Source organism: Corapipo altera, unplaced genomic scaffold, assembly GCF_003945725.1.
Source record: "Corapipo altera isolate COAL_440 unplaced genomic scaffold, ASM394572v1 61553, whole genome shotgun sequence".
Lineage (NCBI taxonomy): Eukaryota > Metazoa > Chordata > Aves > Passeriformes > Pipridae > Corapipo > Corapipo altera.
The window spans coordinates 3,208,106-3,223,498 of record NW_020884918.1 but is presented as its reverse complement, the minus strand read 5'-3'; the positions used below and the strand labels follow the sequence as shown (position 1 = coordinate 3,223,498).

Below are 15,393 nucleotides of genomic sequence, written 5' to 3'. Positions count from 1 at the left end.
TCTCTAAATTGAACTGTGAAAATCAGGGTTTCAGCTGCTACAGTACACAAAGATTATACTATTCCAGCTCAGAATTTCACCATGTTGGCCAAAAACTTACTGTCAATTAGAGAGTGCGATATAAAGCAACAGAGAACAAGAGTGTTCTCACACTTGGTTCATGTTGTGATGTTTATTCCAACTTTTTTTTTTTTTTGTATTTTGAAATGAATTAATATACATGAAAAATCAACAGTCTAGAAACAGAAAAGCTGGGTGTGCAGCTGCAGCATCATTACCCAAATGGACACAGACATGAATATCTGTTGAAGCAAAATAAGCTCCGTTGCAATGTGACACTTTTACAAAGAATAAACCTCCCCAGAGCAGCAAGAAAATATGACTAGTGAAGCAAAGAGACCCTAATCAAGCAAAACTGAGTTTATTTCTCCTATAAATGTAAATTTGCTATTGGCATCAGGAAGGTTTCCTAGTGCCACCTTCTAACCAACACTTGTATTTTCAGTCAGGTGAAAAGGGACAATCACTGCCTAAAAAGGCTTGTCAACTTCCAACTTGGAGGTCCTTTGCATTTCACTAACTTGGGAACTCAACTCTCAATTATCCCTTGACTGACTCGGGAGGAAAGAGGAGGGGGAAAGAGTACTAGGAGTTTCACTATAAGCCAGATGAAAAAAAAAAAAAAAAAGAAAAAATTATCTCAGGCTTAGGAACAAACTAGCTCAGAAACTCTTCCTATACCTTCAGTCATATGTCTGCTTCAGTTTTTATACCTGTACAATAAAAATAATTTTACTTTGATATAGTCCATGTTTCAGGAACAAAACAATGTCTGCTCCCTCTTCTTGATAGTTTCCAAATAACCGCACTGATCGTTTTCTTATCAAGGGGGATGAGCCCTCCTCAGACTTGGAAACACAGAGGGTGCTCCCAATGTTTCAGTCCACAGAAGGATTTTCCTCTCTTCTGAGCGGTTTGACTTTAGCCTTTTCTGTCAAAACTGAATGGGGCTGCTTTCACAGACAGCAGTTACCTCCTGCTTGCTGAGAGCCAGGTATTTGTGCTGCCTGTGCTCACAACAACCTCGCCTGTAATGCAGTGTCTTTGCAGAACCGTCTTTAATCAATGGGCATCTGAAACACAGCTCAGGCAATTAGGACACTGTCCTTTAATGCCTGCTGAGTCCTTTGTCTGCCAATGAATCACTGGTCCCTGATGTTTTCTCATTTAAAGGTCAAATTTGCTATGAAGGACAGATAGAAAGCATCTGGCTTTCCTGTAGAAAAATCAAAAGCTTTTTTTGTTAGGAGGTGACAATGCTGAATCCATTAGCTACATCTGAAGAGTGATGGTCTACTTCTTCCTTACGCAAAACTGGGAACATAATTGACTCCAGATTTTAGTCATTACTATTTAGGATTTATAGCACTGGCTAATTTTAAAAAGCCCAACAATTAGCAATTAGCACTTCAGCTGTGCTGGAAACAGAAAAACAAGGAGCACTAGCAGAAAAAAAAAAAGTGAGTGTGAGGATAACTTCATTGTATTATCAGTTATGCACTGACAGGTCAATATAAAGATTTCAGCTCAGCCTTCTTCCTGAAAACTTAAAAACATATGTGAAGAGTGGAAAATTTAAAGGCAGTTACCTCAGAGGCCACAGAAAGGGAGAGGCAAACTGGGGAGAATCTTCTGCTACTTTTCAATTTAATTTCATTTTGTGACATTTTTGAGCCATGGCAGGTTTTCAGAAAAGCCTAAATCAGAGAGTGGCAGTAGGAGATGGTGTCGTGAACCATGAGATGAAACATTATACTGACAGCTCTCCTTATAAATAGTATGGAGAGGACAAAAGGAGATGAAAGGATCAAAAAGACAACTAATTTTAAGCTCTGCAGCTACTTTTTCTTGGTCCAAAATTGGTATGCTTTTTGCTATGAAACTAAATAGGACAAATTCGAAGAGGATTTCTAGAGGTCTGAGGATGGAAACAATTTTGTGCAGTGGTAATCCCTGTTTTCAGATTTTTTTCTGTGGGGAAAAGTAGTGATCGAAAATGGAGTGAGGCAAGTGAGTCAGTACAACAAGCTTTTCTTACAACTGAAAGGGACTAGCCTATCTATCTACAAATATTGGGTATATTCACTGCAAGTGGATAGCAGTGGATAAACAGTTGTGAAACTTCAAACAGCTTTGTTTTCAGGACAATGCTGACTCACTCATTGTCAGTCCAATTTTAGCTGTGGGAATGCATTGTTAAGGTCAGCACTGATTTAATTTCTGAAAACAAACATTACACAATGCAAGTAGGAAGGGAATGTCAAATTTTGGTGTGTTCTAAATCCACATCTCCAGCTGAAGCCACGGGGAGTTTGTGTTTCTTTTCATGCCAGCAGGAAAAAATATATCCCCTGTCACTTTTCTCTGATAAGCAAAATCAGTTTCTGTAGAGTTTGTTCTCTTTTGAACAGGAAGGATGTGAAAGTACCTTCAAGGAGGACAGGAACACACTTGTGCCATAAACCACGTCAGAGGTGCAATCTGTACTTATTTTGCACAAAGTTACACACGACAGAAGCTGCTGTTCCAATTTTGACTTCACTTGATGTGCATTTCTCCCAAGACTTTCCAAAACCCTTAGACAGAAACAACACCTGGGTAATATGCCTTCAGTTAAGATTTTAAGCTTGATTATACAATTACATTCTGTCAGTGAGCTTCCTGGGATGCCAAGCTGTTACTAGATAGGAGACAGTATTTTGAAAAAAGAAAAAAAAAATTTGGAAAAAAAGATAAAGAACCTGACTTCCCTTTTGTTCCCCATGTTAGCAGTGATACTCCTTATGAATACTTTCTGCACTCAGATTTTTCTAAAAACTCTCATTTAACATAGGAGTCTTAAATTCGTAAAGGAAAAAAAAACCTGAAATCATAACTCAAATCATCCAATGCCTCACTGAAGAGGACACGTTCTGTATAAGTTTCTTTACAATCTTACTTGGTTTCCTTATTTGTCTGAACATCAGAAAGTCCAAGGATTGCTCACTTTCAACCATCTTCTCTTAACTAGTCTAACTAGCAAGCATCCCATAATAATACACCTATATACCACAGGAAATGACAAGAGAGGGTACAAGAAATTGAGACATGGACAATGTTGATAGTATTCTTTATTCTTTTTTCAATTTACTTCACTCTAGCCATCATTACCATATGGTAGATGCAAATTTTATGCTTATTTAGATTACGTATGTGATTACTAAAATTAAACCTACATTCTGGCTCTAAGATCTCAGCAGAAAGTTCAGGAAAGAGGAACACAAAAAACATTTTATTTCCAAAGGCAGCTTTACTCGCCAGCACGTTTTTACATCTGACTGTACTTTCACTAGCAGGCAGATACTTTCTGCAACATAAAACACCTACCTCCCTGCCTACTGGAAGTGAGGATGATACATGATGTCTCTTTGTGAAAATAAAGATTAGACTTGAACTTGAGCTACCATCTAACATGGCAAAGAAATATTCTTTAGAAATAACATTTGGAATAATTCATGCCTACTTGATAACAGCAGTATAGCTACACCTATTAAACTTCCAGTATCAGAGATCTTTATGCCAAAAAAACTGTTTGACAAAATAACTGCAGTATAATACTTCGACAGGTGTTATAATATATATAATATATACAATACTTCAGTAAGCATTCCTTTGTTTGAAAAGAATTTTTTTTCTACCATCATTCTCCTTGCAGTTTAATTATAAAACTAGTATTCTGATTAATCTCAAAATTTAGGTAAAGGTAACTTAACTAGTTACCCCAGTTACTTGACTTCAGATGCCTGTGGGACTAGAGCCTCACTGGTTCCAGTGAGTGTGGACCAAAAGTAGGGCTCTGCAAAAAGGAATATGAGTGGTACTGCAGCATCAATGAGGAAAATGCTGTCTATGAACTTCCACCTACACTGTTTACCAGGACACCTTCTTAGATACAGAAACATTTGTAAATCTCCACCTTTGTCTCTGGTGAAAGTGATACCATGGCTGAAATGGCTATTGACTTGTCTCACACATCAAAGGTAATTTAATTTTGCAGGTCAGTCCAAAATAGATCTTTACCTAATTTGAGTCTGTTGATATATATATGGATTTTTTGTTAAAGCTTTAAGGAAAAAAATAAAAATCAATTGAGATGCTGAAAGCATTTATTCAATTTTCCTACAACAAGGTACAGTATTACCTTGTTAAATGACTGAACGAACTTGCCACTCAACCCAAGAGATGCAAGACACTTTGTTCCTTTCTTTTATTAGTACTAACAAAGTTTATAACTGATTTGAGATGGGCTAACAAAGATACCCAAAATAAGTTTTCTAACACATTATTTTTAAAAACCCCAATTAACAGTGACCTACTCACCATTATATAACGGGTTAAGATGATTCTGATTCTAGCCCATTGTTGATTCTACAGTTGTTGTCTGGTTTTCTTGTGGTTCTTGGTTGGGGTTTTGTTTGTTTGTTTGTTTTTGTTTTGTTTTGTTTGTTTCGGTTTTTGGGTTTTTTTTGTTTCTTTTCCCCAGTAAAACAGTAAACCCAAAAACTGAGAACTAAATAAAACAATTGCTGTTGTATGAGCTTTCAACATTGTCATATGCACCCAGTAGATTATAATATCAACCATTGCTTTACGGAAGGTTCCTCTGTTCACCTCGTCTTCAGGGATCCCATATCACATATTATCTTTTGCACAGATTTAGGGAGTATATTCCAAGGCTGATTTTGAACCAAAAAGACTACATCTAAACCACTAATAGTGGTCAAAAACAGCTGAGCATTCAGGAAAAAAAAAAAAGAGTTTATATAAAATAACAATACTTGGGAGATCTGAAAAACTTGGCTATCTTTCTGACAGTATGTTATTGTGTGGGTCTTCTTTTGTTTTTTAAAGGAACAAGCACACTGTAAATCAACTCAGAGAACCCAGAAAAGTAGGATCTTTTCCTCTCAAAGCATTTGAAAGTGATTTCCATTCCTTGTCAGAAGCACTTGCCTTACTGCTTCAGTTCTAGTTTGTAACACATTTTAAAGCCTCTGTGAACAGACAGCCTTGAACTTACATGAGGGTAAAAGTCACAATTCACCAAGCTGCAGTCACTGCCAGAGCTAACAATCCCAATAACTAATTGCTGCATTTGATCTAATAGTGATCTGTCATATAACAACTATGCTTTTCAAGCAAAGAAGGCACTATTATTTATACTTTGTAATGGAATTCAGAAGTAACCACATGGATATAATTCATGGCTCTCACAACTTCTTTTTTAGATACTGCTTCCTTCCATGATCTCCAGTTGCACACAATGCCATTATGCTTTACATAATCTTGATTTTTAACTACTGTACATCAGTGAACTGTAACATACTTCTCAGCTGTAGAAAAGACTTGTTGGGTTTTAATTCTGTATCATGATTTGTGATTTCAAGAAAATTATATGGGAAATTTATATAGAGTAAAAGAGTTTTAGAAGTGTCTGAAATACTCAAATGTTGCTACATTAAAATAATCCTTTACAAGTATTTTACAGAATCTGATGCCCTACTATCATTAATTACAGAAAGCATATACCCTTGGACAGCACTTCTAGAGAGTTTACTACCATAAAATGCAATGCCAAGATACTAACAAGAAACAAGGATATTTCATGTTAATTAGCAAGCACTGGGAAATTCTGTTTGATAAAAACATACACGAGCTCATGAGAGAGCATTCGAGGCAGGAATGAACAGTGACACATGTCTAGTGGAAGGTGTCCCTGCCATGTTGGAACGAGATGAATTTTAAGGTCCCTTCCAACCCAAATTCTGGGATTCTATGATCAAACGACAGGGAACTCTGAACAGATACTGAGTAAGATTAAAATACACAGCAAGTCTCAAACCTACCGATATAAACATGAAAAAACAGCACTTCTGGGATTCAATGAAACCATTTGTTTGGTTTCTTGATGACTGTTTCAGTCAACAACAAACTTTCCCAAAAATTAGTCTCTCCTCTGCATGTAGTTGCATACTTCAAATTTCCTAGGATTTATGGTGCATCTATTTGTAGACTTTGCAATCTAAAACATCTTCCCCTCCCTTACTGTATATCATGCCTTTTTACAGTGGGTAGTCAGAATTAAACAAGTCTTCTTCATAAAAATAAAAGGTTAGGAAGGTCTCTTCCTTCAAAAGAAGGTGTCTGTACAACAATGTAGTTACTCCCAGAACTTGGTAGGTATTGAACCATTTTAGCTGGCTACTTCAGGCTTTTACCTCCCATGTTCTATGTGAGTTATCTACTCAGTCTTTGTAGGGCATTTAGGGACAGAGGTGAGGTTCAAATATTGATATGGAGAAAGAATTAGATGTCATTTTCTCAGGAAGACAGTCATGTGGAGGGAGGACTGTCACCTTCACTACAAAACACAGCATTTGTGGCTAGCTCAGCCTTCCTGGAAATGAAATTGAATAGCTACGTGAACTCTTTGTATCAATTTGAAACCAAGGAACTCTGAACAGAAATGCTCAGATTCTTGAAGGCAAAAAAAAACCTTTGTTTGAGTCACAATTTAGTCTTCTTTAGGGAAATTATATTACAACATGAAATATTAATTTAAAGATTCTGAATCTCTGCTTTCATAGCTTATTGTAAACAATGAAGAACAACCTTTTTTAGAGAAAATCTACAGCTGAAATAAAAATTACACTGAACTAATTTCCATTGGATACAGAGGCTCCACAAAGTCCTTTGTGGAATTAAAATACATAGCCCTTCACTATAAACCAGGTTATAAAAGAGCCAACATTTGTCTAAAATGTAAGTGCAATGAAATCTAGATGAACAAGGATCCAGTATTTTTCATGTCAACTGCTGCTCAAACACAAAATGGAGAAGAATGGCTCAAGCTGGAGTAGAGGGACAAAGTCAGAATTATGGGACATCAGCCTGTTTTCACAATAAACAAAAATTTCTTGGTGATGAAGATATACAAGCCTACAGGTTTCAAACCTTCAGCAGACTGGTTTTATAAAACCATCCATGACTTACAGTAATCTAGACTAGACAGAACAACCTTTCATGATATAGTCAGTGTTGACTGCTTTGGTTATAAAAGGTTTGATAAGGTGGGAACAGTGATCTTACCTAAAATACCCCCTGGAACAGAGTGCTAGGGCAGACTGTGCACTACTGCATGGATGATAAAAAGGCATTCTGTATTTATGGGCACATGTGCTAAATGATCTCAAAGTACACGCTCCTATCTTTAACTTCAATGATTCTAGAAACTGATCAAGATTTCCTAAGAGGAGTAAATGTTCTCAGGTCAGATACAAAAAAAATCATCACAAGTGCCTGAACATTTCTTAATGAGATGACCTAGGTTACAGAAAGACAAGGAAAGCTTTTCAGTTACCTTTTTTACAGTCTTGTCGGGTTCAAGAGCAATATCTGGAATGTTGGCATCCACCATGAGAGAAAATAAGTTCAAGATCAAGTTGGAATACCTAAGCAGAAGAGCAAATTACGTAAAACACTTTGTAAACTGCACAAAAGACACTTTTTGTAAACAAATTAAGAACTCATCATCTTAAGAGTGAATTGGTAATTCTTCAGAGATCAATTTGCAACATTTAATTGAATATATTTATGTTAAGAACATAAGATACTGACATTAATCATCAAAGTTTAGCCCTCAAACTCTCTCACACAGCCAAAACTCAATAAATTGTCCTGATTTTGTTATAATTTTCTAAAATTACCAGAACATTTACTCAGAGACACATCAAATATAAACTGTGATTTCATGTATTTTAAGATTTAATGCCATTTTCTACCTCAAGTAGGACAAACATTTGCTAGAATACTGATTCAAAGGTTATTTTTTATTAAAAAGCAACACAGCAGTATGATATAAATTAACATTCTAAGAGCTGAACTCTTCATAATTACAAGACATGATTTTTCAAGTCACTGTAAGGGCTTTTGACACAACAAGTTAAATATTTAACCAGATCCAAGTCTTCAGGTGCTCAGTTAAGCTCCAGTAACAGTGGTAGCACGCTACATTTACGAAGTACATATGTCATCTATAACCATTAAAACAGACAAGGCAGAGAACAGTTTTCAGCTCTGAAATGGTGTTGGAAGCACTCAGGATTATTTTTTTAAAGAAAACCATTTTGCCCTTGCAGGAAATTAGCTGTAAGCTGCTTTTTGAAAGGATAATTTTCAAGCTGTTCAACATAAACTGAAGCTCCCTTTCCTCTGCAAAGAAGTCTAGTTCTCTTAAAGAGACAATGTATGCAACAGACCTCAAAATTTCAAATATTGCTTTGCTAAGAGCATCAGGAACTTCACAGATGATAGAAAATGAATTCTTAGCAGCAAAAATTGTTTATTAGGAAGCTGCTGAACATATATAAGCTGACAGTTGCAAGTACAAAGTATTTTAACTATACAAAATGATTGCTTCATGGGCATATTTTACAAAGTAAATACTGCTCAAAAAAATATCTCTCTAGACAAGTGTAATTCCATCAAACACTCATGATACTTAATTATTATCTGGAACTAGCACTACCTAACACATTCCCATATAAGACTTGAGGTTTTATAATGCAAGCATTTAAAATAAACTGTTTGGCCAGAAATCTTCAGTGTCTACTTTGTTTCAGCTGTTCTGCTTCACTTTCACAGGGGCGAGAGACTGGAGTAGGGAAAATTACTTTTACCACAAGTCAAAAGAGAAGCAGAAAACTACCATTTTGTTTCAGACCTGGATAAGAAATCTGGCAGTCAAGTTGCTTTGCTGCCAGAAACAGACATCACAGATAGTACTGATTTTTTTTTTTCCCCTACCTGTCTGAAACAAACAAATCTACTTTAAACATGCTTAAATCTTACACATATGTGCTCTCAAGTCTCTTCATAGGTTATTGGTAGCTTCCATCAGCAGTTTTTCCTTTGAACCGACCCTGAGACCCTTTTGCTCTTGAAACGCGTAGAGGACAAGAGCTTATGAGCACTGCAGGTGGTTACTGGAGTTATTTACGTGATGGAGGTTTGTAAAAAGATTTTAAAGGTCTACTCATCATTGCTAGATGCCAGTTAAGAGCTGGTTCTGTTCCCCACAATCAAGTCTTTTGGTTCTTGAAGCATAAGGTCACCTAAAGAACCTCGTTAAAAAAAAAAAAAAGTAGTTTTGGGTGATATATTGAGTAGAAAAACCCCCAGATTAAGAAAGAGTTGCTCACTATATTATCCACAGGTCTCTCCTCTGCCCCTCACCCCAGCATTTCTGTAACTCAGTAGTCCACTGTCATCCATCTTACTCGCTACATATTTGGCAAATATGCCATGAGGTTCACAGCTGGAGAACTGACAGCCCAAATTCATCCTAAGAGGAGACATTCTGCTGACTCACCTGAGCTAGGAGGCTGACCTGTAAGAAACAAACACCTTTGTCAAGCAAGTGGTATCACTCATCTTTGACATCTGCATTACAAAGTCCTCCAGAATGGCTGACTTCCATTCATAGCCAGAACAAACTTGGAGATAGGAATTCCTAGGTTTAAGAAGGTTCAATTAAGCACCTAAATCCAAACCCAAATCCTTCTCACACAATTTGCTTTTCTCAAAGCTCAGTACAAGCTAACTTACAAAACAGATGAGCACTTGGCTACACTGAAGGTTGATTAACTTACACTTTGAACATGAAGTGCTGTTAAACTTTAAGAAATCCAAGAAAAAACTCCTACATAGACGAGGCCTTGTGTATTAAAGAAGAAATGCACAACAGACAGAAGTTTGAATTCTCACTGATGTGTTTTCTGAGAACAGAAACTTTTGGTTTTAAGTGCTTAATATATCAAATAAATGCTTGATCCTAAGCATTCCTTTATTTTTTTTCCAACATTTACTTGGCTCCTTTGCATATAGATGCCCTAGAGCAATTAAATATTTAGGCTGTTGACAGTGAAAATACTCTATCAAATTCAAAGCTACAAGACAAGGACAGGAGAGTTTACAGTTATTTGCAGTCCCAGACTAAGGCCCTGTCTACCTGGTCAAAAATTCCTAAGTTTAAAATGCAATTGCCTTTTTTCAGTGTGACTTGGGATCGCCCCATGGCTCACTTCTTCTCAAGACCACCTACACTCCCCAAACGCTGTCATGTCCAAGTTGGCTTTCATAAATGATAGCAGCCACAACTTGCCCTGCAACACACTCAGAATGCAGAGGCTGTTCCTTTATTACAGCACTGCTGACAAACACACACAACCCATTACTGTTGTTCAAGGAAGTAGAAAGCATCTCCCCAACTTCCCACAAAGCCCCCAAACAAACAAAAAAACCACAAAATAATGATCATGATAATAATGCCAAAATGCTTACAATCTGGAACAATGAACAGAACTATTGTTTTACTTGTAACTTTTAAATTCCTTATATTTGTTTTCACTATGCAACACCCATTCCAGTAGGAATCATGGAACACCAACATACAGTACCTGACATATGTAGGGAACTGGTTCCACCTCAGGGAAATAAAGAACAAAAATGAAACACAAACTGGGGAACATGACAGAGTTTGCATTTTGTCTTAGCAATCAGAAGTTATGGTTTCACACTACTTGGCCAGAAGGTGTATCTGTGAGTGCATTTCTGCCAACATGCAGAGCTGTTAGAACTAAGCAGTTTCACATCCAATTATTCTTTTTTTTCAATAAGCAAGTAAGCTCAATAATTTTTAGTTCTAGCTGCTTGAAGTAATAGCTACAGTAATTCTAATATTCTCCTACACTATCTCTGTTGAAAGCCTTAAAGATATTTATCCAGAACCATTTAAAAATATTTCCCTATTAAACTGAACAAATATTGGAGAGACTATAATTACAACTACAATCACAGACATTATAAATGAACCTATCTTGATTTACACTTTAGGTTGTATACCCAAATTACTGCTATACTCCACACCTACTGATGATCTTTGTAGCAAATCATTACATAAATTAATTCAATGAATAATCCTTCACTGACACAACAGACTTCTCCATTGAAACAGCTAGGTTTAAACAATCAAAACAACTTCAATATATGACAAATAAGAAATAAAGCATTACAAAACAGCTTTAAGTAATTCAGAACTTGGAATATGCATTAGCCTTTCTGATTGTTCTCTGACACCACAAGTATTGTTTGCTGATAACATGCCACTGTTTTTTCAGGTTGTTGAATTGCTTTTAAGCCATTAAGATTAATTCTTAGACCAATTCCTTACTCTTCCTCCTTTTAACAAGCGGAGAACTACATACAGCATCTTATTTCATATCATTGACTGACTGCTTTTCATATTACATTGTACTTTTCACATATGTTTTCCATATTACTGTTTTTTTCCACATATTTGGACGTTTGCATTATGTAATCCTGATATTAAAGTGAGATTATTTCATCTCTATTGAAGATGTGGTAAATCAAATCCCTGGACAGACCAAGAGTGCTTACCTGTGTTCTGTTTAAACAGAACAAAGCTGAGCTACTTGGTTCAGAAAGCTGATGGTAAGTAATACAGCCACTGCAAAAGAATGAGGCTGATTCCAAATTTAAAGAAGAGATCTGTTGGTCTGTAGATACACAGAGTCTAAAGAGGTTTTAGCTGCCACAGGTCTGAGTATCTAAAGAAATTTCTAACATATTTGATTGTCACTACAAGCAGCTAATTTTTGTCCCACAGGACCTGAAGTCAACTAAGCATATGTGTGTGTCAGTTTCAAGCCAAAGAATTTGATCATCACTAATCTAAACTGGAGGAGGATAAAGCAGCAAATGAGTAATGACTTAAGAGTGAAAATGACAATTACTTGATCATCAATAACCAGAGGAAAACATGCTTAAGGGCAAAAATATACCCAAAAGAGAAATATATAATTTGACACCCCATACAAGTTCTGAAATAAAGCTATTAAAGTTATTAAACAAGCAAAACTCGGGGATTTAACTTGAAGAACAATTACATTCAAGCTCCACCACCGCTACTATGTTTTCATTCCTTTGTTTCATACAAATTCTTGAGTTTACGTTCACACTTAAGCAAGTTTTGGATTTTCCACAGAAACATTTCAGTGATTCAGTTGCTCCTCTTCTCTCCTGCTTTAGGGCGGCTCTAACAAATTTCAGCACAAAACGAGCCCTGTTACCTGCGGAGATGCAGGAAGGCCGTGTAGCACTGCTTGCGGAACTCCTGGTACTGCTCACTCTGTGTCCCTCCCATGCCTTCCACCATCTCCTTGTTCAGCTTCATCGGGGGAGGAAGGGGCTTGGGGTCCCGGCCCAAAATGTAACCGAAGTCAATGTGGAACAGTTTACCTGTAGAGGAAAGAAAGGCAAAAACGTCACATAGTTCTTGATGCAAAGCTTAGAAAAATAGAATTTTTAAGTCTAGTCTCTAGAGACAGTAGGGAGCTCTCAGAAACTAAAATTAATTCTTTTCTGTAAGGTTTATAACAGTATATTTATATATTCATTTATATACTCAGTTGTTAACTTGAAATTGTGGTTTTCGAGAAGTAAAGCTGATTTCAAATTCACTAGGCGTACTAAAAGGCAAGATCGCTTTTTCTGCTTTTTTGATTTTTAAACACACAGAGTATATTCACAAAGACTGAACCAATATTTGAAACTGGTTAGTAGATATTTAATGCTCAATTTATATAATAGATACTATTAAGTCTTTCCACTTTCTTTAGAATGTATTAGCAAATTAAAATAATACTAAAAGCAGTGCAATGTGTGCATCCTGTTCAGTTGCTGTGGCACGAAATATGGTAAACTTGACACAGAACTAATACAACAAAGGGAAAATAAGACTCAGGATCCTAACAACAACTTTTTGAAGCCACTAAATACCAACGAAGACTTCAATGTGGTTTCAAAAGTCTTTTGAGTTGAGTAAGGTAAAAATTTATCAACAGCTTGGAAATACACTGAAGAAACATCACAACAACTCCAAATCTGAAACTGTATTGCAAATGCAAATGCACCAAAGTTTGTCATGCACTCTTTCAGTACTAAAATTCAGTACATCACTTGATCACTACCTATTCCCTTTCAACTGACTACATTTAAAACATTTCTGCAGCATTAACGTAACAAAAAACTTCTATATACCTGCTGTCTTCAAACGCACAAGGCAACTTCCCTTCATATCAAGAGTTTGCACATGGCCATACTGCTCACCACGGTGCTCATACCTTTACTGGGGAGAATTCACTGTACTTCCCTTCAGTAGTACTGAGCCAAGTGTGAGACACAACAGGTGGCAAAATGGACAACTGAACTTCAGCTGGTAAACTGCAGTTTACCAGCAACTTCGAAAAACCTAAAATATCTGGATATACTGAAGACTAAATATTATATAAATATACAATGTTGTTAATAGAAATCAAAGTAGAACAATTCATAATTCTTAGGAGGTCATTTTCTAGGAACACTCTTGATTCACTTATATAAAGCAAAAAAAAATGTTTTTCAAAGTGTTCTGCAAATGTTTTTTTCAGTTTGAAATGTGTAATTTAAGCAATGACTTGGGCCCTAGCAGAACTACATCACAAAAAGATGGTGAGATTGCAGATATTCACACAGATACAAGATAAAAGATCTTCTAAACAAGAATGTAGAAAATTTTAGCACGATTATTATCTAGACAGAGAGACAGCACAGAACACAGAGTCTTGTTTCAGAATTATGGAACCGAACAGCACTACACAGGGATGCATTTGCTAAGAGGAGTTTTAACTCACAGCACCTGTATTCACTGAGACTTTCATAAGATTAGGTGCTCAGTGCTCCTGAAAAAAAAAAAAAAAGGCTCAGTATTTTTCAATTAGTCACCCCTCTGACTATTTCACTGAATGGTTGGGCTTCACCAGCAAAGATTTGGGAAGGGCTCTACCCACGTTTGTCACAAGAGCGCTGGTGGCTAAAAAGGTCAATACGAAACAGGAACGTCCGACTGCAAAAGGTACAGCACAAAGACTCCTTAGGTGGTAAATTCTGCAAGGCACGATTCTTTCTGCGTTGTCTTTTTTCCTCAAGGGTGATCCTGTGTGCTTTCTCAAAGGCATCAGCAGTGTTACAGATGCTGTGTCTCCAGACCTCCGGGTTGGAGGCCAGAGTAGACCAGTTATGATGATCAATATGGCCGAGGCTGAGATTTTGTTTCGGGGAGTCCTTGTATCTCCTCTTTGGGGCTCCTCTCATGTGGCAGCCAGTGGTAAGTTCACCATAAAGTAAGATCTTACTTAATAAGATTTTTTATTCTGTAAGAATTCACTTTTCACTGTGAAAAGCTCATTGTCTTGTAACATAGCCATCACTCCCCATATGTGTCTTAAGGATGGGGGCAAAACCTGCCAGGAACAACTTATGAATTGTTTTTTTTGGTCAAGCCAAAGATATTTGGGTTTGTTTGTTTGTTTGTTTTTACATTACTCAAAACATTACTCATTTGAAATTTGTCAACCCCAGCTAAGACAATGCTTCTCTAGTAACCATAGCTGAAAAACAGTTTACAGCAGAATGAGCATCTTGTTTGCACAGGTTTTCAGAGAGATTTTTAGTTCTGGAGAGTCACTAATTTCGTGCAGTTTGTATTTGACAGTTTCTTAGTTATGTAATATGGTTGGCAAGAAGCACACGCACACCTTCTCAAAAGAATTTAGAAGACGATTCTATGCAACTTTCATTTCACAGAATCACAGAATGGGTGAGGGTGGAAGGGACCTCCAAAGGACACCTGGTCCAACCGCCTGGTTGAGCAGGGCCACCCCGAGCCAGCTGCCTTGACCAGGACCACGTCCAGGCAGTTTCTGAATGTCTCCAGGGACGGACTGTACAACTTGTACCAGTCACCTCACTGTAATCCTTCATACTCATATAATGGAATTTATACACAGTTATCACCTGACTGCTCACTAAATTAGACTGCATGTGACCTTTGCGTAACACCACCTCCTCTAAAGGCCTTGAACTTCCACGTTTTATAAAACAATTACATGTCCTTCCTTCAATAGTGTGAGTGTCATAACACATAAACTTCTATCTCTTAGACCATCATGTTTTACCATGATCCAACTTCTTCAGATTTATTACATCTTAATTTAAAGGGCTCTTAATTATTAGACATGTCTATAAATTACAGACAAAACTGGACCTTTAGCTTTGGTTCATTACTGTTCCCAAATGACTGCTAAATCATATGGGGGAGATTTTATTTTCATTTCAGTCATGATTTAAACTAAAAACAGGAGTTATTTAAGAGAGTAGGTGAAACAGATTTCATCA

The 15,393-nt window shown here is 36.8% G+C and overlaps 1 protein-coding gene across 1 annotated transcript in view; it reads right to left on the bottom strand.

The window, feature by feature from the left end:
* Positions 1–15,393, bottom strand: part of PIK3C3 (phosphatidylinositol 3-kinase catalytic subunit type 3) — a 66,750-nt gene that overhangs the window by 9,577 nt on the left and 41,780 nt on the right. The window contains exons 22-23 of the mRNA XM_027656044.1: positions 12,249–12,417; positions 7,460–7,550 (exon numbers count right to left, since the gene is read on the bottom strand). Of these exons, the coding sequence (XP_027511845.1) occupies positions 7,460–7,550; positions 12,249–12,417 (260 nt within the window). The remainder of the gene's footprint in view (positions 1–7,459; positions 7,551–12,248; positions 12,418–15,393) is intronic.